This window comes from Trachypithecus francoisi, unplaced genomic scaffold, assembly GCF_009764315.1.
Source record: "Trachypithecus francoisi isolate TF-2019V2 unplaced genomic scaffold, Tfra_2.0 Lachesis_group5, whole genome shotgun sequence".
NCBI lineage: Eukaryota > Metazoa > Chordata > Mammalia > Primates > Cercopithecidae > Trachypithecus > Trachypithecus francoisi.
This window is the reverse complement of record NW_022681470.1, coordinates 72,997,023-73,024,850: the sequence shown is the minus strand read 5'-3', so window position 1 is coordinate 73,024,850 and position 27,828 is coordinate 72,997,023. Positions and strand designations below refer to the sequence as shown.

At 35.4% G+C, this 27,828-nt stretch overlaps 1 protein-coding gene across 1 annotated transcript in view; it reads left to right on the top strand.

The window, feature by feature from the left end:
• USH2A (usherin) overlaps positions 1-27,828 on the top strand; it is an 809,712-nt gene that overhangs the window by 492,178 nt on the left and 289,706 nt on the right. The window contains exons 38-39 of the mRNA XM_033195653.1: positions 25,996-26,146; positions 26,699-26,841. Of these exons, the coding sequence (XP_033051544.1) occupies positions 25,996-26,146; positions 26,699-26,841 (294 nt within the window). The remainder of the gene's footprint in view (positions 1-25,995; positions 26,147-26,698; positions 26,842-27,828) is intronic.

Sequence of the window (27,828 nt, the reverse complement as noted above, 5' to 3'; positions counted from 1 at the left end):
TATCCATCTCTGCAATACAGAGTAAATTTTTTATTAATACGGCAAGTCAGTTAAGAATAGGCAGGTAAGACCGGCCGCAGTGGCTCATGCCTGTAATCCCAGCACTTTGAAAGGCCTAGGAGGGCGGATCACCTGAGGTCAGAAGTTAGAGACCAGCCTGACCAACATTTTTAGTAGAGACAACCTTGTCTCTACTAAAAATACAAAAAAAATTAGCCGGGCGTGGTGGCACATGCTATAACTCCAACAACTCTGGAGGCTGGGGTAGGGGAATCTCTTGAACCCAAGAGGCGGAGGTTGCGGAGAGTCAAGATTGTGCCATTGCACTCCAGCTTGGGCAACAAGAGCGAAACTCAGTCTTAAAAAAAAAAAAAAAAAAAAAAAAGAATAGTTAGGTAAAGCAAGTGTCTACTATTTAGGAAAAAGACATGCTTCAAAGGTGGCAGAATGATCCACCCGCAGAGAAGCCTACCCAAGTAGGAGAGGCAGGACAATGTTACCAAATTCTTCTCTTAGTTTAAGCATTACAATAGCTCTGCCTTAAAACAGAAAATAAAGTATTGATTATATCCCTTCAATTGATTAGGGACTGAGTCTGATATTTTTGGTATAACTTGCTCAGTGAACTTATTTTTCTCCTTCAGTTCTTAAAGGAAAGAACTGAACTTTCTCTCCTATTTTCAAATTTCAACCAAAATCTCTTTCTAAGACCTTAGAGAAATGAACTGTGGGTAGCGCTCAACCAACCAGGGGGAGAATGGCATCTTTTTTTATTTTTTTTTATTTTTTGCAGGGTCTCTAAGAGAATTAGGGGCAACTAGAACTGGCTCAAAAAACAAGTATAGACCAAAAAGCAAAAGAGTAAATAAATAAGAATTGCAAATACAAACTCTACTGTATCTTGCACTTTCTTCATGCATTGTAGCACGGAGAATCATAAAATATTTCTATGCCTTTTGTTTGTTTTTGTTTTTGTTTTTTTGAGACAGAGTCTTGCTCTGTCGCCCAGGCTGGAGTGCAGTGGCACGATCTCGGCTCACTCTATGCCTTTTAAAATCAACTTAGTACAACGTCAAGATGCTACTTTTTAAAAAGAAAATTAATATTTCTCAAAAATGTAAAAGTTTGCTTGCCAAGTACAGATATAGAGTCCGTCAATATGTGTTTTCTGTTTTTCATCTGCTCTGTATTCACTTAGATTTATTTGAAATATATAAATAGAAATATTAATGTGCAGATGGCAATGAGATATCTTAAAAATCGAAAGAGTACAAAGGAATAGAAATTTAAAAAATAAATGTAGGTTAGCAGCTGAAGTAAACAATAGGCTAACGTGGTATATTACCTTATTCAGTGGGTAGAGTGAAAGATGAGATTAACTGCTTTTTATAATGTAAAAGCCACAATGAAGATATAGGATGGTGAGGAATAGCATTCTTTGAAACGGCAACATTCTACCACATAAACAGATGGTTTGTCTTTACCTTCAGTATATTAAAAGCTACACAATTTATATTACATCCAGTTCATATGAATCTTTAGAATAGTTGTGCATAATGTTTTACTTCTGTGTATATCTTCCAAATGTGCTGCTATTTTTTCCCTGGAAAAATCAACCCGTTGAAAGTAATAAAGTAGGAGAATTCAACAAATAAAAGTATTTAAATTCTTAACAAAATAAATAGTGTGCTTTCAAAAACACATACCAGGCCACTTAATTTAACCCATGCTTTCTCCCAGGTATGTTATGAGAATAGAACCAAAGGATTTATGACTGTCTTAAACATGCTCTCAAATCCTTTCCTGAAAAGTGTTACCTTTACTTTTTCGGAATTGGTAGTTGAACCTGCTTTGTGTGTGTGTGCACGTGTGAGCAGGTGCATGTTTGTAATACTACATATCATAAGCCAAAGAGATGGATAAATTCCTGTTTCATAATTTGTGGATAATTTTTTCACTTTTTGTATTCACCATTTTGACAATGAACTTCCTGCTTATAAAAACACCTTAGAAAGAGACTAACTTCTGAGCTATGGAGAAGAGGGAAGGGAACTTTGAAGTGTGCTTACTATGGACTCAACAAGCCTCCAGCAATGGACTGCCAGCTCTCCATATTTGCATACTCTCATGTGGATTATATAGAAATACACATGCCCATATACACAATTAAGTTCTATCTTTAAAGCATCCTGGGGCAAGAGAGAGAGCTTAAAAAAAAATTAAAATCACATCTTTTTCTTTTTTACCAGGGGAGAGGGGTGGGAAATATTGTTCCTTTAAGTTCCATTGATATTTTCTAACTCTCATTTTTAAAAAGAAAAAGTACGATTCATTTTCTTTTTTTTTTCTTGGGAGAAAGCTTTATCCATAACTTAAAGCTTAAAAAAACCGTGTCTGTCTGACTGACACTGCAGTCTAAAAGCAAGTTGAAGTTTTATTTGAGTTCTTATAGTGCCCTAAAGAAATTTTTGCTTTATTTCTTAAAAATAATCTCTTGTTCCTTATTTTTTCATAGACAGACTGTATGCCTGACTTGCATAAAATTCTATGATCATTTAGCTGCCTATATTAAATACTCACACAAGTGAGAAAATTCTTAACATGTCTTAGATACATAGAGACCATTTTTCCAACCTCTTTTCGTCAGTAGCATCAAGAGAATCCCTTTTTGTATCTCTATAAAGGCATATAAACCACCCAGAGTCTAAAAGAAAACTTAAAGACTTAAGTAAGAATAGATTTTGACAACAGTAGGTAAATTCACTTAAAACCACTATGATTTTCACAATTATTAATTAATTGGGACAAATGAAACTAGAAACATAAGGGTATCTAATACATACTTTATTAGATTAATCCCTCTTACACTTTGATGACCATTTTCGAATGTATACTATCTTTCATTTTTATTTAAATGTTTCATATGCATGTATCATGTCTTATCTACTAGAATATAAATCCATGGGGAAGACAAAATGAATGGACTGGGTGCGGTGTCTCACACTTGTAATCCCAGCACTTTGGGAGGCCGAAGTGGGAGAATCGCTTGAGACCAGTCTGGGCAACATAGTGAAACCCCATCTCTATTTAAATTGAAAAAAGAAGAAATAAAATGTAAAAAAAATGAATGGGTAAATGCAAGTAGACAGAGGAGTCACGGCTGATCTCCCTCTTTCTCTCTTTCTCTATCCCTCTCACCATTTACCTTGGCTCAGGCATATAATAAGATATTAGTAATGATTACTATCATGGTCTTGTGGAGTGCTAGTGGCCTGGTGTTATTTTTCCACCCCGCATACCTTAACCCTTTCTTTTGATGACAGGGCTCCAATTTCCCTCTCAGCACCCTGGGCTCTTTTAAGCTCAAAACATGTGCTGTGTGTGAAGTTGACTGCATCACCAGGTCTGACCAATGAAGACATTGTATTCTCCTGAGCACAGTGATTTTTTTCAGGAGTGACAGGCATTCCAATCAAAGCCACTTAACTGCAGTAAGCCAGTACAGTCAACAGAGGCATGTCTCTTGCCCTGTATTTGAATATGGGATTCAACTCAATCTGCTGCCAGCCGTGTTGCCCCTCAGAATCTGAGAAATTTAGCCAGCATGGAAAACAGCAGAGTGGATGTGAGAGGAGGTAGACTAGATTCTGGTGACATAATGTGAACCTTTGAATCTAGCACTGCCAAAACCCAGCTCTTTCCCTTGAGTTTTTTTTTTTTTCTTTGATTACAGTAGCCCATTATCCCTCTCATTGCTTAAGCCTCTATGTGTTATGTTTTCTGCCACTGAAAACAAAAGCATTTGCCACAATGCTTGAGAGAAAGGAAAACAAGTAGAAAACATTTAGAGAAGTCTCATCACTTCCTGAAAATCATGCCAAATGCTCAACCTAACATATGTGTTTAGCTTTTTCTTGGCCTCTCAAATTAGGAAACCTCAGGAAGTAAGCTGAATGTGAAATGAGATAATATTTTCTAAAACCGTGAAATGGCTGGTCCCATTCTGAAGGGTCTCCTCAGAGTCACTTTATCTGACAATCTTCTGAACTGTTTCTCCACTATTTTCAGGTCTCAGAGCCCTGAGTTCTAGCAATAACTCTTGTGCTAATTAGTTGTTTGGTCTGACTTAAGTAACTTTACCTGACTATGATGTTGGTCTCTTATTTCTAAAATGGCAGATGTGAAATAGATCAGCAGTATCCGTAGTGTGATCCCAGACAAGGAACGTCAACATTCCTGGGAATTTGCTTGAAATGCAGCTTCTCAAACCCTACTCTTAACCTACTTAACCAGAAATTCTGAGGGTGGGGCCAAGCAATCTGTGTTTTAACGGGATTCCATTACCAACTCCAAGGCCACTGGGTGCCTTCACAAGTTTGAAGACCACTGAGCTAGGCCATCTTTAAAATACTGTCCAAGCAAAAAGTATATGATCTTGTCTATAAGACACATTTTATAACTGAGACACATACTGAGGGGAAAATAGGTATAACAGGCCTCCATGCTCAGCTGGTCTTTGAATATGTAAGTTCCATTCTTAAGGCCAGAGGTCTTTCCAATGTAAGAAAGCCATCATGTTGCTCACAGTTTTCCTGAATGGGCCAGGAACAGATACCAAAGACAACCAGTTCCAGATGTTGAGTCCTACCTGTGGCACCAGAAAGCAACAGGCATGATGTTTTATGCACTGAGGAACACTAATCAGCCCTACTGTGAAGACACTGTCAGCTAAATTTCCTCTGCTCTTCAATTTCTTCACAGAACATCTGTTATAAGAAACTCTACATAACTAAAACCTGAATCTTTCCCCTCTGGGGAATTTTCTTTAATGAGCCTCTAGTGGCTACATCTCTAGGGTTTTGAAAAATGTTTCCTCAAGTCAGTTACATCTTCATCCTGGATTCTAGGGTTTGCTGTCTATTGGACCTCATAGCTAAGATTTTTCCTTCTAGGAGTTCACAAACACAACTCCAGAGTAGGCTGACATACTGTCCATTACCTGGAGAAAAATTAAGATCATGTAACTTTTTATTTGCCAAAAAAAGATTTTTGATGTTGTGATCACTCATACCAAGATAGCATTTATTAATATTATGTGCAGGTGTGGTTTTGCATATATTAACTCATTTTATTCTCCTCACAAACCCTGTAAGGAAAGTGCTATTATTATCCCTATTTATACATGAGGAAGTTGAAGAAACAATATTGGCTTGCAACTAGTAAAGGTCATGTTACTAGTAAAAGGCAGAGACTGTATTTAAATCTAGAGACTGACTATAGAAGCCTAGTTCTGAGTCACCATACTCTATTGTTTATTTCTTCTACTGACTGTTCATATGCTCTTTTGGCAGAAGCGACACAGATTTTGAGGCCCCACTAATCAGTGCAGGTCTGAAGAGGTGACTGGACTCTATAGTAGTGTCAAATATAATTTTAAGAGTATTGTTGGTTGAACTAGTAGGTTTTTAAATACTGTTGCAGATGACCTGGACAACTGTCTTCAATGACTATATAACCCATGCTCTAAAGTTTATAATGTCATAAGAGAAAAAAATGTAGGTAAAACATGTTTACAGCCTTACAAAAAAAGCATTAAGCAGAAGTAATATTATGTTGTATGTGCTCTGTGTGGAGAAGGCAAAGAAACCAACCAGTTAGACCCATCCTTTGCTAGTATGGATATGAGTACTTAACTAGCCCACCAACTATTTTGCCCAACTTCTTTCATATTTACGCATGAACTTCTATTATAAATTTTAATTAAAAGAAGATAATGTTAAAATAGTCTTCATATTTATCTAGGAGAAAATATTTATAATTTTTGTGAAAATATTATTTCTTTTTCTGCACTTTTAGCTCTCAAATGACTTGTGAGTTATAATGTACATTTCTTTATTTGTATATTATATCACAGTTCTTTGGTTTGTGATCAAAAATTTAGATTTTCTAATTTGATTTGCTCTTGTAGAAGCTTTTTTATAGGTGCAGCATAGAAAATGTCATTAGAACTTGTTCAAATACATTTACTCAAAACATTAGTGTGTAATAGTGGTGTCATTATTTTTCATTACTAAGTTGTCCTTTCTTTGGACTTATGTTAAAGTTGAATTCTTTGTGATGATGACTTCCACATCTCAAAAAAAATGAATAGCGTGATCTTCTGATTGTACACAGTTTGCACTATTGTGAAGAGATTTAATTAATCTAATATATTAATTTTGAAAAATTAACAAACTTTCTTAAAAGAGAGCAAGAAAACTTGTATTTGTAAAAGTTAATGAAAGAAAGAATCTTTTTCTTTCTGTACCAGTACAATTTTCTGTGAACAGTTGAAAAAACATTAGAGTCAGGTGAAGACACTTATTCACAAGTGGAATATTCTAGAAATAAGCCATGTGAACAGTGTGTGTATGTTGGAAAATTGTTCACTGGAATGGCCACAAAATGACCATGTGTGACCTCTGGGCCATAAGAAAACAGGAATAATTTCCTCATCAAAATCTGAAGTTGAGAGCATGACCACAGGAAAAAGCTTAAATCTTATTCCCATGGTTGATGCTATAAATCAAGTAAGCATATGTCTTAGACTGTGCATTTGTAAAGCACAGGGTTTATCAAAATGTCACAATTCGACTTATTCACCACTTGCCATCCCCAGCATTTTCATTTCCTGATTGTATGACCTTGAGAAACTTATCTCCTCTCTAAGCCTCATTTTGCTCATCTGGGAAGGGGTTTCATAATTACAGAACTTTCCTCAATGGGTTTAGACAAGGAATAAAGAATGTGTGTGCCCTGAGATCAGCTGGCACATTAGGTAGCTGCTCAATTCTTTGTTTAAAGGACATAAAGCATGATATATAAATACAAAACATACATAAGCTATCACTATTAGGTTGAAAATTAACCTGTAAACATCTAAATTTTTATCTTCCTTGATGATTTCAACAGCTATCTCTAAAACTAAGTGTAAGGAAATGGCAGACTGGTTGTGGTGTATTAAATTATAAGTGAGGACTAATTTGAGGATCAAAGATGCTCTTTGGGAGATATCACTTGACTAGTAGGAAAAGCATTAGCTGTCTCCCTCTGTCTCATATATTTGTTCTCTCTGTCTTGGAAATATCCTTCCCCACAGTTTCTGAATCTTGATGTTTAATTTAACACAAAGGTCTTTGAGAAACACAACAGGGGGTTGTTCCTGGTAGTTCTGGCATTGAGGAAATTGAAACGTACATGTTTTTTTCTCATTTATCAAAGAAGGGCAAGAATCTAAACTGACATTTTATATCAAATGAATTATGAACTGTGTACTTTGTACCTAAGGGAGCAACAACTAAATTAGGGTTTTAGTTAAGAGAGAGAGAGAGAGAGAAAGACAAAAATAGGCTTTTAATAAAACATACAGTAATTTCTGTTACTATGCCTGACAGTGACATGGCCAGATACAGTTCCATTGTAGAACTAGTGAATGGATTCAGGCTACTCTGAAATCTTTAAATGTATTTGAGAGACTGTCTCAGAAAAAATTAAACCTAAATTTCTTATGTTGTTAGGCTTTATGGTCAGTGAAATAGTCTTGATAATCTAAAGTTAACTTTCAGCTTTTTATCAATGCTTACTTTCCTAGAAAATAACATTTACAAAGTCTTACTTCCTGAGTAAATATGAAATTATAGGTTGCTTGAGAGGGAAAATACTATGCAGAATAAAAATAATATATATGAAAATGCCACATCCCATCTCTCCTCTGTTTATCTGTAACACCTACACAAATACACACTACACACTACACTCTCATGTTGTTGCGCTGATAAAGAGCGTGAATTCTAAGATCAGTAGGACTTGGTTCAAATCTTAATTTCTCCCCTCCTACTAGCTGTATGAGCTTTGGCAAGTTATACAATCAGACTCTGCTTTACTCTGTTCATCTGTAAATGGTAGTAAATAATAAGCACTATCTCATAGGATTGACACTAAGAACTTAATTATGATGATGCCTGCAATATATACAATGTGATGCAGTACACATAGTAGTTGTTACATTGAACAGTTTTATCCTTCCCTATGTGAGAAGATTGGACAGTGGCAAATTAGAACTCCACTATTTAATGGCTGCTGATTCCTGAAGTATAGGAAGCATTAGAATTAAAATTTTAAGGAGAAGGACCCTATCATGTCTATGCAATATGTCTGATAATCATTTTTTAAATAACTAATTGAAAACTCTTGGGAATTGGGGGTGATCCATGCTTTCTTCTTCTAGGCAAAGCTATGTATTGATTACCATATTATTTTTCACAAATAAGTATTCCAATTTATGGAATATAAAAATAAAAAAGCATTATTAATATGAATACATTTGTTTTAGACTTCTAAATCCCCCTGGGTTCATAAACCTAAAAGTGACAAAATTCCTTGACATTAATCCCATATGCTTTCTGATGCCAATGCTATACTGGATAATAATTTTGTGACTAAATTACTAGAAACAAATAACTATCACTGATAGCCTGATTACAAATTTTCTTCATATAATTATTGATCATTGTGGTAAAAATGAACATCATAATTTTTATTCTCAAATTTTGATTCTAACTCTACTACTTATGAGGTGAAATCAGTTTTTAGAAGTCTTTTAGCAGTTTAAATTCTGCTGATGACTATTGTTTTATTTTTACTAACAGAGAATGTGAAATTAATGACCTGTTGAGGTAAGGGATGCTGTCTTGTCCGTTTGGGCTGCTGTAACAAAATACTACAGACGAGGTGCCTTACAAGCAACAGAAACATATTTCACACAGTTCTGGAGGCTGGGAAGTCCAAGATCAAGGTGCTGACAGATTCAGTGTCTAGTGAAGGCTCTTCCTCATAGACTGTCATTTTCTTTACTCTAACCTCACATGGCACAAGGGGTGAGAAATCTCCCTAAGGGGCACTAACCCCATTCATGAGGGCTACAATCTCATAACCTGATCACCTCCCAGGACTCCATCTCCTAATATTATCTCCTTGGTGGTGAGAATTTCAACATAAGAATTATAGGATTGACATAGATAGACCATAGCAGACGCCCCACATTTAATTTAAGTATTTTAATGCTAGATCTAGTTATTATTTGGGTAATTTAATTAATAAACTTGAATATTATATCCATTCCCATTGTTACAATGACTTTTATAACCAATCTGCGCTGATTCGTCAATCATTGAATGACTAAAATTTTCTCCACTATTCAAAGGTCACTTAATTTCTTGGTATTTGATTGTATCTTAGAATATTGGATTCAATGGCACCACAGAGGAAGAGTCCAACTCTAAAATATAATTGTTTACTTTCTACACGACCTCAGTCATTTTTTGTTTTGTTTTTGAGAGAGGTTCTCACTTTGGCACCCAGGCTAGAGTGTAGTGGCCCAGTCACGGCTCACTGCAGCCTTGATCTCCTGGGCTCAAGCAATTCTCCCACCTCAGCATCCTGAGTAGCTGACAGTACAGGCATGCACCACCACACCCAGCTAATTTTTGTATTTTTTTGTAGAGATTGGGTTTCACTATGCTACTCAGGTTGGTCTCAAACTCCTGGGCTCAAGCAATGTGCTCACCTCAGCCTCCCAAAATACTGGAATTATAGTTGTGAGCCACTGTACCCACCCCCTCAGTAATTTATTTTGCTGTTTTTCTTGTTAGATACATTCAACAAGGGATAATTTAATGCACTCTTCCTAAAAAGAATGGCTTTGACTTGAACTTGAATTTACTTATTATTAACCTTGCTAAGCATATCAATTTTTAATTTCACAAAGGCTAAATTCTTCAGTGAATTATTTTAAATGAAGTCAGTGAGCAATATTAGAATCAAAAATAAGATACAATTAATTGAACAGTATTGTTGTTGTCTATATTTTAAATTATTTTTCCAATTGAAGATATGCTTTAAACAAAGGGCTCAAGCAATCAGGTACCCAAGAAAAAAGAATTTAATCTATGCTGCCTGGACACTAATTGGATGAATATGATGGTATTCAAAATAATAGGAAAGCTAAGAAATACTCTTAGGAATACTAAGAGAAATTTAAATGTCGAAAGCAAAGGCTTAACTAGAGTGTCTAAATGTAGGAAGTCTCTGTGAGGAAAAGGAAAAAAATTTGGTTGATGGTTTGAGACATAACAAAAAAAAAAAATTCTTCTGGGCATTATGACCACCAACTTCAGGGCTTCTAATTAGTCAGACAAAGTGACAGTTCCACAGTCTAGTTGAACAAATAATGTATCTAATGAAATTCAAAATCGCTGTTTTTCTCCGAACACAGTGAGCTATATCATTCATAGCTTTGGGGTATTGCAAAATTAACAGAGGGTGACTTCAGTCTGTCTCATGTTTCTTGGTTAACAAATTCACTGAAATTGTCTTGCAGAGCAATTTTAAGCAACTCTTTAATCTTAAACCACAAAGAGAGGTGGAGGTGGAGGTGTGTTACCTTGGTCCTATGGATGCTAATGTGAAGTGGAATCTTTTATTTCTCGAAATGGTCAATAGCAATTATTATTCAGTGGTGTCTTTTTATTCTGGTGCCCTTGACCCACCTCTGCCCCCTTTTCTATATTACTCCTATTATATAGTGTAACTGGGGATATCCTTGCTTCTTTTCCATTCTAATTAAAGCATTCTTAGTGAACACGGGAACCATTTTTTATTTCATGAAGAATAATTACTGGAGCTAGGTGAAATCTGCCCATTGGGTTTTATATAATTTTTGACAAATATTTGCACCAATTTGACTGATGTATTCTTACCATTTCTCCGTGAAATGTTGGAGAAGTTTTCAGTTCCTTCAGAACAATAATCCTAAATATGTCTGTGAAAGACCAAGATAAATGGTGTACTGCCTTCACGTTTTCTTTGCTAATGTACTTTAAAATATTTTATTTTGTCACTAATATAAGAAATGATGATTTTTAAATTTTTTTTATTTTTGCACATGTTTCTTTCCTAGTCAGAGTTTGACCTAAATACTCTTCTACTACACTAGTGACAACCTTAAGAAATAGCATTTATTTAGGTTGGATGTGTAAAACCTATAGCTCTTGTTATATATCTTGTTTCTCTATTTTTCTCTAAACTCCTTTCTCAGAGCCAAGGGTGCCTTGACACATAAAAGAGAAAAAAATTACTAAACAGAGAGAAAGAGATAGTAACAGACTGAGAAAGTCAGAGACGATTTCTTCAAACCTCTACTCCAAAAATTCCTCCTCAAAATGTAAACAACACATTTGTTTAAAACCTCAAAAATATCTTGCTTTCTTTCAAAACTCTGAACTGTTAGATTTTTTACCATTCTTCAAAACAGCATCCACTCTCCAAGTTAGTTTTTTAGGTTCCTGTGTATTGGATGGGGAAGAGGTAGGGAAAGGAAGCTAGCTACCTACCTTTTATGGCTGTGAGGAAGGGCAAAGGTGTGGTTTGGCTCATTTTAAACAACATTGTTTAAAATAACAGGAACTTGAACTTTGGAGACAGTTGTTGGACTGAAACAGCAGCACAATCCCCTTATTACCTGTGTGGTCTTGTGGAAATCATTTATCTTATGAAGTTTCAGATTCCGTGACCCACCTACTTCACACCTAGGACTATTAGGAGGATTCAGTGTTATGATACATACAAAGCATTTAGTCCATTGCCTGGTGTACAATACCTCCCCAGCATTAACTCTGACATTGTAGTGTGCTTATGTTTACAAATGAATATCAAGATGTTAGCATTGTTCAAGGGGCAATTAACCAAAGTCATTCATTAAAGTTGAGTTGTTTAATAAACAACTCAATTAGTATAAAGACTCTATACCAAAACTTTGAACTTTGTTCAAATTTCATTCATCCAAAGCAGTTGCTGAGTTCTTTTTAGCTACCAGACATAACCCTAGGTCCTGTGCAAAACAGGCTTTTGGAGCAGGTGGAGTGCATTCCCTGATGGAACTGAAGGCCCTGGCCACCATTGTGGTGATGTTCATAACTGCCCTTACTGCAGGTTCCGGCTGGCTACTTAGGCATTCCCTAAGGAGATATTGACTAGATCAAGGTAGTTAGAGCTTGGTTTCACCTTCTAGGGGGAGAAGGGGTTGCTCTTAAAAAAAACGAGGACAGTAAATTTAAATGTGGTTATAGATAATGATGTAAGACAAGTATGTCCATGTTGTTAAAGTTGGCTGTTAGTTTTAAGTACAAAATTGTATGTTCTTTATATGGTGGGATTATTGTATGTAGTTATTTTTAAAAATCAGAAAAGTTAATGGATTTACTGTGATTTTCTTGTTTTACACAAATGCAAATTGTTTTATTAAAGAAGAAGAGTCCATTTTAGACCAAATTCATTCCCACAAAATGAAAACTTCTTGGAAAAACAACAAAAAATAACTTTTTAAGAAAATGTATTGATTGGTAACTCATGACATTTCTCTTCTGTTTTGCCTTTTGGCTCCTGCGAATCTCAGAAAAAGAAGTCTGTTGCTACTCAGGAGGCTGAGGCAGAGGTTGCAGTGAGCAGAAATTGCGCCACTGCACTCCAGCCTGGGTGACAGAGTGAGACTCTGTCTCTGGAAAAGAAAAAAAAGTCTGTTGCTTGACAATAGCTTACCTTAGCAGAGGTTTTGTGGTACAATTCACTGATCTTTTTCCTTCATTATTCAGCTTTGTTTTCTTGCATTTTGTTCTAAATGTTTTTAAAAATATTTTGGTAATTAGGCAAGTTAATAAATTATAAAGGGTATCTATAGTTTTCCCCATCTCTTTCTGGTATTTTAATGACATGAATGCAGATTCTTTATTGATCCATGTAAGAATGAGCTCTCAGAAGTGAGAGTAATGAAATCAAGTAGCCAGAAATACTTAGTATTTGGATTGTTTTTCATATTCTGCACTCAACTTTTATGGAAAAAAAAAAACCTCCAATCAAGGTATATCAATAAGATGATCATCCATTCATTCCTTTTCAATATCCAGTCCAGTCCATTTACCAGAGAGTAGCCACCATCATCTATGCCTCAGTATTTTCAAACTAAGCAACAATTGTAGTTTCTGTGCTTAAAATATTGATGGAATCAGTGATTCCTCATCTCCTTAATACACATTTCAGACTCCTTATCTGGACTACAAGACCAGTGCCTCCCACCCTTGCTGCTCTGCTTTTAATTCCTTAAAGACTGAGATCACCATAGAGCTTCTGGCCCATAATAGGGCAGCAAAATCTTAGTCATTTAACAGGTCCAAACTTAAATACCACTTCCTTAGCAAGACTTTTTTCTTTCAACCAAAATTAAGTCAGCCCCCTTTAATGATACCACTTATAGTACACTCTTCTCCTTCGTAGCACTTTGTGAACATTTTAACTACATATTGTTTTCTATTTGTTTGATACCAGTCTTGCTCCACTTGACAACATTCTCATGCCCATAATGGTGCAACTCTGGCTAGTTTGTTCTTCATTATGCACCCATCACCTGGCACAATGCCTGGCAAGGGAGGAAAGGAGGATGGGTAGATCTGGTTTTCAGGGAATATAAAAATGATAGCACAGTTTTATCACTAATGTTTAATCTTTCTATATTTCCATATTTATAGCTTGGAGATTACTTAGTAAACACATGAGGATGAGGTTTTAAATCAAAATTCTCATGTTTGAGTCCCAGCCTGGCACTTAGCACAATCCCAAAGAACTGTAGGAGGCATGCAATACTCACATCATTGATAGTATGGCTGCAAGGCCAAATGAGAAAAATGCAGATGCATTCAAAAGGTGGGAGCTACATGAGAACTCATGAACACAGAGAAGGGAAAAACAGACACGGGGCATACTTGAGGCTGAAGGGGAAGGGTTAGAAGACAGAGAGGAGCAGAAAAAATAACCATTGGGTACTAAGCTTATTACCTGGGTGATGAAATAATCTGTACACCAAACCCCCATGACTTGAGTTTACCTATGTAACAAACCTGCACATGTGCTCCTGAACCTAAAATAAAAGTTTTTTAAAAAAGTAATTGAATCGTTTGTAACTCAAAGGATAAATGCTTGAGGGGATGGATACCCCATTCTCCACCATGTGACTGTTTCACATTGCATGTTTGTATGAAAACATCAAATGTACTTCATGTACTACATACCCACAAAAACTCTTAAAAATATATATGTTTTAAAAAGAATAAAATTAGACCCCTATCTCTCACCATATGCAAAAATAGAATCAAAATGGATTAAAAACTTAAGTCAAAGACTTCAAACTATCAAGCTACTGCAAGAAAACATTGGGGAAAATCTACAGGACATAGGTCTGGGCAAAGATTTCTTGAGCAATATCCCACAAGCACAGACAACCAATGTAAACATGGGCAAATGGGGTCACATAAGTTTAAAATCTTCTGTACAGCAAAGGATGCAATCAATGAAGTGAAGGAGCACCCCCACAGAATGGAAGAAAATATTTGCGAACTATCCCTCTGACAAGCGATTAATCATCAGAATATATAAGGAGCTCAAACAACTCTATAGGAAAAAACCTAATAATCCAAAAAGTAGGCAAAATATTTGAATAGACATTTTTCAAAAGAAGACATACAAATGGCAGTCATATGAAAAGGTGCTCAGCATCATCGATTATCAGAGAAATGCAAATCGAAGCTATAATGAGGTTTCATCTCACCCCAGTTAAAATGGCTTGTGTCCAAAAAACAGGCAATAAATAACAAAAGCTGGCAAGGATGTGGAGAAAGGGAACCCTTGTACCCTGCTGGTAGGAATGTAAATTAGTACAACCACTATGGAGAACCATATGGAGGTTCCTCAAAAAACTAAAAATTGAGCTACCATATGACTCAGCAATCCCATTACAGGGTATATACCCAAAAGAAAGAAAATCAGTATATTGAAGAAATAGCTTCATTCCTATGTTTGTTTCAGCATTGTTTACAATAGCTAAGACTTGGAAGCAACCTAAGTATCCATCATCAGATGGATGAACAAAATGTGGTACATATATACAATGGAGTACTATTCAGCAATAAAAAGAATGAGATCCAGTCATTTGCAACAACTTGGATGGAACTGGAGATTATTACATTAGGTGAAATAAGCCTGGCACAGAAAGACAAATGTTGCATGTTCTCACTTACCTGTGGGATTTAAAAATCAAAGCAATTGAACTCATGGATTTAGAGAGTAGAAGGATGGTTACCAGAGGCTGAGAAGAATAGTGGAGGTTTGGGGAAAGGAGGGGATGCTTAATGGGTTAAAAAAATTGAATGAATGAATAAGACCTACTATTTGATAGCACAATAGGGTGCCTGTAGGCAATAATAACTTAACTGTATAGTTTTAAATAACTTAAAAAATGTAATTAGATTGTTTGTAACTCAAAGGATAAATGCCTGAGGGGATGGATGCCCCATTCTCCATAAGGTGCTTGTTTCACATTGCATGGCTGCATCAAAACATCTCATGTGCCCCATAAATATACCTCCTATATGCCACAAAATTAAAAAAAATAAAAAATTGAGAAAAAAATTTCTCAAGTGATTAAAACTAAGATGGCTGGGTAATTTAAGCTGTGTATTGGGTATAAGCAGAACACACTTTTTCTAAACCTTGCGAATTTTTTAAGTAGTATGAAATATTATAGGATCGGACTTTGTTATTTCATAAATATTATTATTACAAATAACGTATCTAGAGCGATCCCAATTATGAAGTCATCAAGGATGGGGAAGAAAATTTCAGAGAGAAACAATAAATCTTAATGTATGGTGCTTATCTTCAAGTAACTTAAAATGAACCATGAACAAATAAGGTTCTCAAAACATTTAATTCCTATCATGCCTACCATCTTTACTATGGCATGAAGAGAATCATAAAGTAATCATTTGGACGATGTTAGCAACTAAATAGTTATAAACTGAGCTAGATTGTCTACAAGATATTAATGCTTGTGATGCTGACCCCAAAATGTTATGTCCTTTTTTTTTTTTTTTTGCCATTACATAAAAATGTACAACTACTATGTCTCTCTAGTCATTACAGTATCACCCAGCAACATGTTTTTTGGGATACATTAAATGACTTAGTGATACTTAAGAAGATACTTTGATCAATGTAATAAATGAGTAAAGCATGATTGTAGTTATCGTGTGAGTAAAGATATGACAGGATCATGCGACAGACATTGGGGGTAAGATAAAGATCATGACAATAACAAACACATGGTACTTATGATATGTACTTGATTATATCATGTATATATTATATTGTGTAACCACTTGATACGTTAACTTATGTAATTCTCCCAACCACATGCTATGAAATATGTACCATCTTAGTCTTTCTTTCATTGATGAAGAAACTGAGGCACATAGAGATTTTGGTACTTGCTCAGTAATTAGCACAATCAGTATTTGAACCCAAATAAGTTGGCTCTTAACCAATACACAGATCTGCCTCTTCTGTGATTTAATCAAAATAAACTCTAAATAAAGACAGTAAAGACATTAATTAGCTGCTAATCAGCCAATTAATTTAAAAATGTAAAAAGTGCTAATTGAACATAAATGATAGTGAAAAGATGTGAAATGTTCAGGATTATATAAAGTAATAAAAAGCTTATCAAAGGTAAAAAAAGTTTTAGTTGGAAACAAGGCATAAACAAGCATTTTAGAAATTAAGAAATAGTAAATGGCCAATAAGCATATTGTAAATATTTCAATCATAGTCTTTTGGTTTTCAGTGCTGTCTATAGACTGATACCTTCCTTATGTGTATGCCCAGGCTTAAACACATGAACTCTCGTCCCGTGTAGACAATGATCTTCTAAGAATATCTTAGGCAATCCAGAACCAACAAATTTTTTTTCTTCCTCCACCAAGTGTCCCTCCCCTATTAGACCCATCTCAGAAAATGATATTGTTTTTCAGTTAATTTCTCAGACCAGAAGCTTCGGAGTCAAGCATCCTTCTTTCATTCTCTGCGTCCCTACATCTGTTCCATCACCAAATCCTCTATGAACAATACCTTCCAGACACATGTCAAACAGGCTTCTGCCTTGAGTCTGCTTCATTCGTGCTTGTCCCAGTGATTTCCAAATCTCAGCTCAGATAAAACCTCATCAGAGAGGCCTTCCCTGCCTATTGCATCTAACATGCTAACTTTGCTCCACTCCCTCCCTCATCACTCTCAATGCCCTTATATTAGAAATGCTTCTTTTTTCTCTCATTACGTGTTAATAGACTTTATTTTTAAGAGCAGCTTTAGGTTCACAGCAACATCGGGCAGAAGGTGCAGAGTTCCCCTATATCCTTGCCTCCACAGAAGTATACCCTTACCCATTATCATCCTCTTCCACAGAGTGGACCTACACTGACTTGTTTTTATCACCCAAAGTCCATAGTATATACTAAGGTTCCCTCTTGGTGTTGTACATTCTATGGCTTTAGGCTAATATATAATGACATGTACCTACCATTATAGTGTCATACAAAGTAGCTTCACAGCTCTGAAAAGCCTCCATGTTCCATCTATTCATTCATACATCCCTCCCCCAACCCCTGGCAATCTCTGATCTCTTTTTATTGTCTCTATAGTTTCACCTCTATCTTTTTTTTTTGTCTTTCATCTCACTCCTCTTAATAAAAACCATTTTAATTTGTTCATTACAATATTCCCAGGTTATGGAATAGTGCTAGGCATACAATAGATGATTTTTAAAATAACTGCTGACTTAATGAATTATAATATATATATATACACACACACACACAAACTTTATATCCATCATATGTAATTATACTATATACAAATTATATGACATGTGGATACATAATATATTCAATTATATACTTGTATTATTATATATATATGTGTATATATATGTGTGTGTGTGTGTATATATAGGCATTATATAAAATACTCATTTTGACGAGGATACTGGGAAACGGACCACTCATACCTTAGTGATGGTAGTATAAATTCAACTTTCTGGAAAACAATTAGTCAACTAATATCTGAAATGGTAGAGCATTCATTCATGTTTACCCAATAACTCTAAAAAGTATCCCTAAAGATGCATCATTCTGTATCCGTCAATGTCATCTTTGTTAAGTGAATGCTCTGCATCTATAAAAATAATACGTGCAATTATTTGAAAAGTCATGCTACCAAAAATACTTACTGGCATATATGGTAAAGCAAATAAAGTTTACTAAATAATATGTAAGTATTCATCTTAATGTTTTTCTTAATTATGTGCACATCTATTTGTATAGAAAAAAAGACAGGAAAGATTATCTATAATAATTTAACAGTGGCTAACTCTGGGTAGTGTAATTATGGATGATTGTTTTCTTCATTTATTTTATAATCTTTAAAGTTTATATCATAAACATATTTGTGGTTAGGAAAATGCAGCTAGCACTTGACAGTACTTTTAAAAGAGCTCTCTTTAGTTCTCCAAGAACTAAATTTTATCATTTGTTTAACAAGTATTTAATGACCAATACTAAACTCTCAAAATTTGTTAAGCGCTCTGAAGTTTACAAAGATAAATAAAAAGCATATCTGTTCTCAAATGGTTTATGTTACCATTACCTTGGTTTATCATGGGACAAAGCAATAAATAGACTTAAATTTAAAATTCAACAAGGTTTTGGGAGATCAACGATGGTCGTGAAAACAAAAGGGACGTATATGAAACCACAGGTTTCTATCTACCATTCGTTGAGACATGTTGCTTAGCCTTTTCTAACCTCAGTTTTTATATCTGTGAAATAAAAAAATTGAGAGAAATGAATGATCAAATGAATGTACTCTAAAGTAGTATTTCAGATTTAGTTTGATAATACCTCCAAGCAATTAATCTCATTTATGTTAAAAATATTTTTCACGTTTTATTGTAATTTATTTGTAAATAGAAAATATGTTCTCGATCCTAACAATTGTTAGGTTAATTAGAGAAATGGTTTTTTCTGCAGATCTTTCCCCCATCAACTCATCCATTTTTCTAACCGTTGATCATCCATTCATCCAGTTTTTATAGGCTCTTTCATAGATAAAGTACTGTGTTGGGCATTATGGCATGTCTTTAATTACTCTACCCCTTTAATATTCCTTTAAGACTATGTATACATTAGAAAATAATTAATCTGGTATCTTTAGCTATCTATATGACCATTTTGAGTCAGCTACTTAGCTGATACAAATGAACTTGATGAACTCCAGTATTAAGCAGGCCAAAATTAAGATATTCAGTTTCAGCAGCATCACTTGAAGAAAGGAAAGTCAGTGTCTTCCTGTGGCAGGCTGTGGTCACAATACACAAGGAGTGTAAGTTCAAAAGACATTCTCAAACTGGAACACATCCAAATCAGTTAACAAGGGTAGAAAATGGTTGAGAAAACATAATACATGGAAACTAGTTGGAGAGAACAGGGATGTTTAAACTGAAATGGGGAAATTTAGTGGAGAGGAGGACAAATGCTTGAAAATACCTGAGGTTCTAGTCTAGGTATTAGAGATTAGAGGTAAGGTCCTAAGGAGTTCAGTGCTGTTAGCATGACCAACCATATGCACCTTTTGCCCAAAATAGTCCCAGTTTATGCCTGATGCAACTCAGTTTGCTCCTATTAATCACTTTGAGTGCCCCATTTCACTCAGAAGGTCTCAATGTGAACAAAAGGTTATATTTGCCCTAAGTTTTGTAGAACCAATACAATTCTTTGTTCTACATCAGAAAGAACTTTCCAATGATAAAGACTGTTCAATAATGTGATGGGACAACTTGCAAAGCTACTATTTCCATGTCACTGGTAAGGAACAAGCAGAGGCCTGGGGTCACCTTCTGGGATGTCCTAGGCAAGGATTCCTTATTTGGTGAGAGGATAAAGTTGGTGACTTTTAAGCTTTCTGCCTTTTGATTTTAAGATTCTGTTGTTTTATTTTTTAATATTCTATGGTCAAATGTCAGATCCATGACATACCTACGAAAACACAATTTTTAAACTATACTTTTTCTCTCACTAACATGAAGACCTCTCCATTTTACATTTCATTGAATTTCTGTGGATGTTGACTAATTCTGGAGATGTGCCAAATTCATGCTAGTAGTTCTATGTGTGGTACCTTGTGAAATGATGGGAATCCCTGCTATGATAAAGAAATAAGACCGGGGGGGTACTGTTTAAGAATATGACCTGGACGGAAAATAAATCCAACATTTATTGAAACTTATTTATTTATAATGTAAATGGTTTGCTTTTATATTGATTTAATACATTTAATAGTCTATATTATAAATCATTTACTATAGCAGGCTGTTTCATGATGTAAAGTTAAGAGCACACTGCCTTTGAACTTAAAACGGCCCATGTTAGAATCCTCAGTGTGCCAGTTATATCAGTTCTGTGATTTGAAATAAAATATTTAACTTCTCTCTGAGCCTCTCCTTCTCCGTCTCTCCTACAAAGAGAAAACACTACAATTTTGGAGTGTAATTCTGAGGATTCTAAATAATTATGTTAAATAATCTTGTACATAGTATGCTTTCAAAAAGTTCGCTCTGATGAAAGACTGTTTTGTGAATATGAAATCTATTTTAACCTTCTTGTTACTATTTAATGCTGCTCTGTTTGTGCATCCTTGTGTTCAAGGTTGACTGTCCATTTGTTAGCACATCTGCATATTCCTCATAATTAATATCTTTTTAAATGACATATGGTTTAGTGACTGGAAATCGAGTCTTGCCTTCTGTTTTCAATTTGTTCATGACTCAATGACTCAATATATGTGTCTGAACTTTAATTTTCCATTCTGGAAAGTAGAATTTAAAACCCTTGCTCATAAGTAGCTATTTCAGAAAATGATGAAGAAATGTGTAATCCAAGGATTTTGTATATGTGCTAGGCTATTCAGCAATGCAGCATATAGGTAAAAGGCCACTGTTTCTCTAATGTTAACAGAGAAGCCTAAAAGAGAATGCCAAAAATGTAATCCCTGAAGTGAGGGGATAATTCGGGGTAGACTAGAGTCAGATTCTTAGTGAATTCAGCAAGAAGCACCACCTCTAAATGGAATGAGCACAGAAAGAGTTGGTGGGAGCCCTAGGCCCTGGAATGAGGCTGAGAACATCATTAATCTGGATGAACAACTGATAGCACTCCCAAGGCCGTGCCTCTGCAAGCCAGGGATCTCTGAACGACAAGGCCCAGTGCACCCCTGGAAGTGAGTTTCTACTTCCGAGTCCCCCGTAGCATTTATACCTCTTCTGTTCTGAGTATTCTTTTTTTGGCGATATAGTTATTTGAGTCAGGTCTAATCTGTTAAACATAAAGTAGATTATTTTATTCCTCCTTCTACCTATTCTGCCCTTTCCCTGCGTCTAACAAGAACCTCGTGCAGAGTGGTATTCGATAACTTGTATTATAGAATTAAGTTTGATACAAAATATTACAGGCTTATTTGATATTTTAATACAGCATTTTATTTCACTATTTTGAAATGCACGCACACAGGCAAAAAAAAACATACCACAAAAGTAACATGTTGGTGGGATGTCCTGAGAAACAATTTAGTGCATATGGAAAGCACAGTGAATTCATTTTCTCCCTAAAATATTCTTCTTGTCCCCAGAGACTTGGTAGTCACCAGCTACATTTGTAAAGCCTCTGTTTTTGCTTTTGAGAGCTCACCCCCCCCAGAGTTTTATAAATCTGTAGGGAGCAAAGGTTTAGGACATGTGTAAACAAATCATTTTATATTTGCTTTTTTGTTTGTTTTATTTTGTCTTGTTTTCTTAGAGGAGTTTAGGACATGTCTCAGTCATTGTCTATTTGGTTTTTTGTTTTCTTTCATTTTACATATAGATAAGAGTCTAGTGGTGTATATCATTTTAAAGTGTAATAAAATTATACATTCAAGAGATTATACCATCTCGATTATTCCAATCTGTGATTTAATTTATTGCTTAATGTTTTGTATGAATTTGGTCTTCTGAAGCAGGTTAAATTTGAAATTTTATTAGAAACCCACTTCCTTTGAATTTATAGATTGGGATAGCTGTTTTATCTAGTCTCTGTGTAGAATTAGTATTTACTGGACAAGATGTGTTGATTCAGGCGGTTGTCTTGGAGTGTTTGCCCCGTGAGGGTCATATTAAACTTGAGAGAAGCTTTTTGAGCAACAGAGCATCTTGGAGACAATATATCAAGCTGATGGATACAGGGCTCTTCTGTTAAGAAACCAGCAGCGGAATTATGGCTGGCTCCCAGTTATTACTTTGGTGCTAAGGAGCCTCTAAGGATTAAATCTAGGATAAAAGGGGTTAAACAGAGGGGAAAGGAAGGTTTCCAGAATTCAGTGTTACTGGAAGCATACGGAATGAATAGTTATATATAAATAATTTAAGATGACCATTCTTTTTGGAAATATTTCGCAGTTTAATATATTCAAAGTGTACCAATTTAATGGAGCATATTGTTTTATTATTACTCAGAAGAGAATTCATGACACTTTATTATTATTATGAAACCTACTTTGGGGCACTTCTTCCTACTTTCTTAATAGAAAGGTAATGTAGTTTTTTAACACATAAGGGATTTTTGTGTGCATATTAAAAACTGTTTTTTGGGGGGCTAATGACTTGAAATTCAGAATTTGGATTTTCAATTACATTATACTCCTTGATGTAGAAAAATTAGACAAAAATAATCAAATAAGAGACATGGTTTTATATGTGATACATTGTATGCAATTTGCACTTTACTTTTTGCCTGTGTTTTCACAGTGCTCTTTTTTCTATGTGTGCACTTATTATAAATCAAAGTATATAAATCAAATAAGAAATTATGATTGTTTAAAACTATTTGTGTTCATAGATAAAATATCAATTAAAAAGCCTTTAGCAATGAATGTCCTTCAAACCAAAAATGTAAACTTAAGAAGTGGATAGCTGGCCCTGGGCAGCAATCCTATTGCACTTTCTAGTCATGCCACACTTTTACTAATTGAGAGAATTATTTCATATCATTTCCTCTCTCTTCAAGCATCCATTTCATCCACACACTTTGTCACTGAGCCTTTGCTTTTATTTTGCTCACTGAGAAACTGGGTATCATCAAAGGAGATCTTTGCTATTATTTCGTCACTGAATCTACTCACTGCTCTACATCTCCATCTGTCCATTCACTTTTGCACAATGCGAGAACTATCCCTGCTCTGTTTGGTAGCCATTGTGCACTGACTCTCAGTTGATTCAGATGTGCAAGGACTCACCTCTCTCTTCCTGCACTAGGACTTTGCTCTGGCAATCATTCTTTCTTCTACAGTATCATTTCCCCTAGTCTATGCTGGATTCTTCCAATAAACATGCTTATATACTGCAACATCTTCCAGTCTTTAGAAAACCTTCATTTGATATCATGAGCTTCGCTAGCTGCTGCCCCATTTTATAATCCCTTTTAGAATAAATTCCCTCTAAGTGTTGTCTAAGCTCAATGTATCTGCTCTTTACTCCCTCATTCTCTTCACAACGTTAGCTCAGACTGCTGTGTCCAGCACTGCACTGCATCTGTGCTTTGCAAAGTTATCAAACACCTGCACTTGGCCAAATGCAAAGTTTTAACTCCCAGTCTTCTTCCTTAAAGTCTCAGCCGAGTTGAGACAGCTGATACGTCCTTCCTTTTTCATGTGATGGCCTTCCTTTTTCATGTGCCTTCTTTCTTTACTTGGCTTCCAGTCTACACCTTCTCAGTTTTTCTCCTACCTCACTGACCACTCTTTCTCAGTATCCTTTGCTATAGAGGTTTCCTCCTGACCTCAACATTTTGGTGGATTCCGGGGCTCAATTCTCAGACCTCTTCTATACTCATTCTATCACCACTCCCTTCTAGTTTATTTCACCATCTCAGCCTTTAAATATCACATATATGCTGACCTACAACTCCTGTGAAGACTACGACTCCTATGAAGACTACAACTCCTGTGAAGACTTTTCCTTTCTCTCTCCTCCTTAGGTCGTGTTAGCCACGCTGACCTTCCTACTGTTCCTTAAACAAAACCGGAATGTTTTCCTCCTTACTGCCTTTGAATGTACTGCTCTCTCTGGCTGGATTGCTCTTCCTCCAGACATTTGGATGGCTGCCTCCCTCATGTCAGTGAGGTCTCTGTTCAAATATCACTGAATTGCATTTTCTTCCTATAATCTTCCCATCGAATTGACCTAGTAACTAAAACTGCACAATTCTTTTTACCTTCTCTTTCCTTACCCTGCTTTATTTTTCTACAAAGCACTTATGGCCACCTGATATTATTGTGTACACAATACTTACTTGTTTATCACCTGCTCTCTCCACTTGAATGTAAGCTACCTAGGGGCAGGAGTCGTGTGTGTTTTATTCAGTGCTGTTCTCCTTCCACATGAAGAGTACTGCTTAGCACAGAGTGGAGCCTCAATAAATGTTTATTGAACAAATGAATGAATTATTAATGAACTCAAAACCATTACAGCAGATTGATGAAATATGTAATCTAATTCTTCTATTCTCATCACTGGTCATTCATTAGCCTCATTGTTCACAGACAGCTTCTTCTGAATTGGAGAGTACATAAAATTGACACACTACACAAGGTTATGTATAAAATGAAGTTGAAAATGGACCCTGATATTTCATTTATTCTCATTATTTTGATCACTTCTCCTTCTTCATCAATGGCCTCTGGTAATTTGTGATCATTAGGAACCTATATTAGAATAATCAGAATGTTCCCAACAAAGTATGTTATACTAGCAATTAAATTATGCTAAAGAAAGTTCAGGTCAGTCCAATGTAATAATAGTAATAATATTTAGCAGCTAGTAATTATCAGGGTCTAAAATCAGGTGCTTTATTTATATGATCTCTGAACTTCACAACAATTCTATAAAGGAAAAATATTATACCTACTTTAAGGATCAGAAAATATAGGCTCGGAGTCATTAGGTCATTTTCCTAAAGGCACAGAGTTTTGCTGAATTTGCTTTCAGGTTTCTGAATAGCTTTGGAACAAACTGATTTGATTTGGAACATGCTGATATGACAGGCTCATTTAAGGTATACCTGTTGGAAAAAAATAATTAAATAACCAGTGTCATCTTATCAATATTTTTTAGTAGAGTAGGCTTTAGTTTTACACATTCCTATTAGGGCTTCTAGAACCATTCAAATAGATTTCGCTGGTAAATTGTACCAAGCAGGTATATTGAAGTCAGAACAGATTGGCTGGAGACTCAACTAGACTAGAAAAAGTGGTATGTATGCTCTAACTTGCAAAATTGAATAAGGGCAGGAGAAGCGATAACTGAGAAGGGATAACTGTATAACACACATAGGGAAAAATGTCTAATTTTTATATTTTCATGGATGAGCATTAAGGCTGGAATATGCTATATTCAGCCACTGATGTTTATTTATCATTCCAGGAAAATACAATTTTAGCAAACTTCCCTTCCTCAAAATAAAAAAAGAAAGAAAGAAAATAAAGCCATTGTGTTCATATGTAGTGGTGTGATTTAAGGCAGCAATGGACGATATCGGGGGGAAGAATATGAGATTTGGACTGCTTCAGTGTTCAATTGCTTGGTCTGTTGAACAAAGGGTTAAATTAAAAAAGTACTTTAATATTTGCTTCACTAAATTCCCTCCATGTTTTCAATTAGATAAACAGAAGTACAGGTGGGAATGTGCTGCATATTCATTTGTCTTGCTGTTTGGGGGCCAGTTTTTAAGACTGAAATACTAATGTAATTGTGTTGAAATGAACAATAAGGAAATACAGGAGTTCAGGAATGAAAATGTTAAATTAAATGGACCATGTTTAACATTGTTGTTGATCCTGAGGAACAGTTTTTCCAGTATATGGAGCATTTCGATTCCATCCAGCATATGTTCTCCACAGTTTTCTCTGCTCTAATTCATCTGTGTTTTTCGACAGCTCCAGATGGCGTGCTGCCTCCCAGGCTTTCATCTGCCACTCCAACCAGTCTTCAGGTTGTCTGGTCTACACCAGCTCGTAATAACGCTCCTGGCTCTCCCAGATACCAACTCCAGATGAGGTCTGGCGACTCCACCCATGAATTTCTAGAGTGAGCATTCTACTTTGTCCATTTTATCTATCAGCTGGGTTACATAATATAGACATAACATTTTTGAAGAGTAGGTCGATTCTCATTTGCAAAAAATATAGGTTACCTTTTAAAAGTTCAAAAAAAAAAAAAAAACCCAGACTACTTAGAGGATAATCATTTGCTTTGCAAAAATATCTATTTTTCACTTATATGACCTTTAAAGTAAGATTTCTTCCCACTGAAACTTTTTATGAGCACATGCATTACAAAAAGCAATGAAACTAACAAAATAATGTCTGAACTGTCACTAACAAATTATAACACCTATTGTACAAATCAACATGGCAGTCAGTCTCAACACTACTAGCATTTACATTTCATAGAAACACAAGATTACAAACTCTCAGTCAATGGCCATTTATTTTCAAAGAGATCTCATTTGATGGCAGAAAATTACAGTACTTAAATGTATGTTGGCATCTTCTAAAATTTTTTTGTAGTAAGAAATTAATTTGCTTTTATTTCTTTGAATGTTGAAAACTTCTTAATTGACATTTCTTTCCCATACAGGTTATTTTCTAATCCTTCTGCATCGTTAAGCTATGAAGTGAGCGATCTCCAACCGTACACAGAGTATATGTTTCGGTTGGTTGCCTCCAATGGATTTGGCAGTGCACATAGTTCTTGGATTCCATTCATGACCGCAGAGGACAGTAAGTGGTCTGAACAATACACAGCCAAATGTCTTCTACATTAGGGAGTTTAAAATGTCTTCAGTTTTTTCCAAAGCAAAGAAATGAACCTCCCTTATTTACTTGTCGTTTAGTGACAATAATCTTTTCCAGGGCAAGCGGGGGGCGAAGGTGGTCAGTCTCTCCAGAAAGAAGAATAATGTGGTCTTGGAGGGCTGGAGGGTTAGGCCTACAGACAGGACAAAGTAATACACTATAAATTATGATATGGCCCCATTCTGTCCTTCAGGGTACATCTTGGTGCCCTGCAAGAGAAAAGTTGTCATCTTCTGCTTTATGACTGAATGTTCTCTGTTTCGGAGAAATTCTGGCAGGCAGAAGAAAATGAAATATGGACCTTACTTCATGAGGCTGCTTACGTATACTTGTTCCTGGAAACAGGTTTCATTTTCCTGCTTTTACTCATACCCCAAAGACAGCCTTCAGTATAGAGAAGCATAATCTGATAGCAGTGTATTACAAAAGGTGGATTGAGATTTCTTTATTCAACCAATAAAGAGAATTTTACAGTTGTTCAATAAAAAGTTATTTTTGCATATATTTGCTAGATTATATTTGGAATAAATACATGACCATAACATTTGGTTTTATACAAATTGCCTCTATAAAAGCATATATATGAAAGTAGAGAGTTTTTTAAAGAAAAGTTGGAAATCAAATCAAGCTATACAGAGTGAATAAGGACATTGTATCTTTGAACAGTTAGGTTTTTTGAGTTAATCTTGTCAAATCTTTTAATCACAGGCTTCTTAGGAGATGTTCTCTGCTGGCCCATTGCCATGCTGGCTCTATATCCAATGAGAACGTTAAGTGACTTTCAAAATCCTAGATATTAACACAAGGATATGGTATTTGCAACAATATCAATTGTTTATTAAATATATTGTTTTATTTCTATAATACTTTTAATTGCATTATTTTAGTAAAGATAAGACATCAAATGAGATA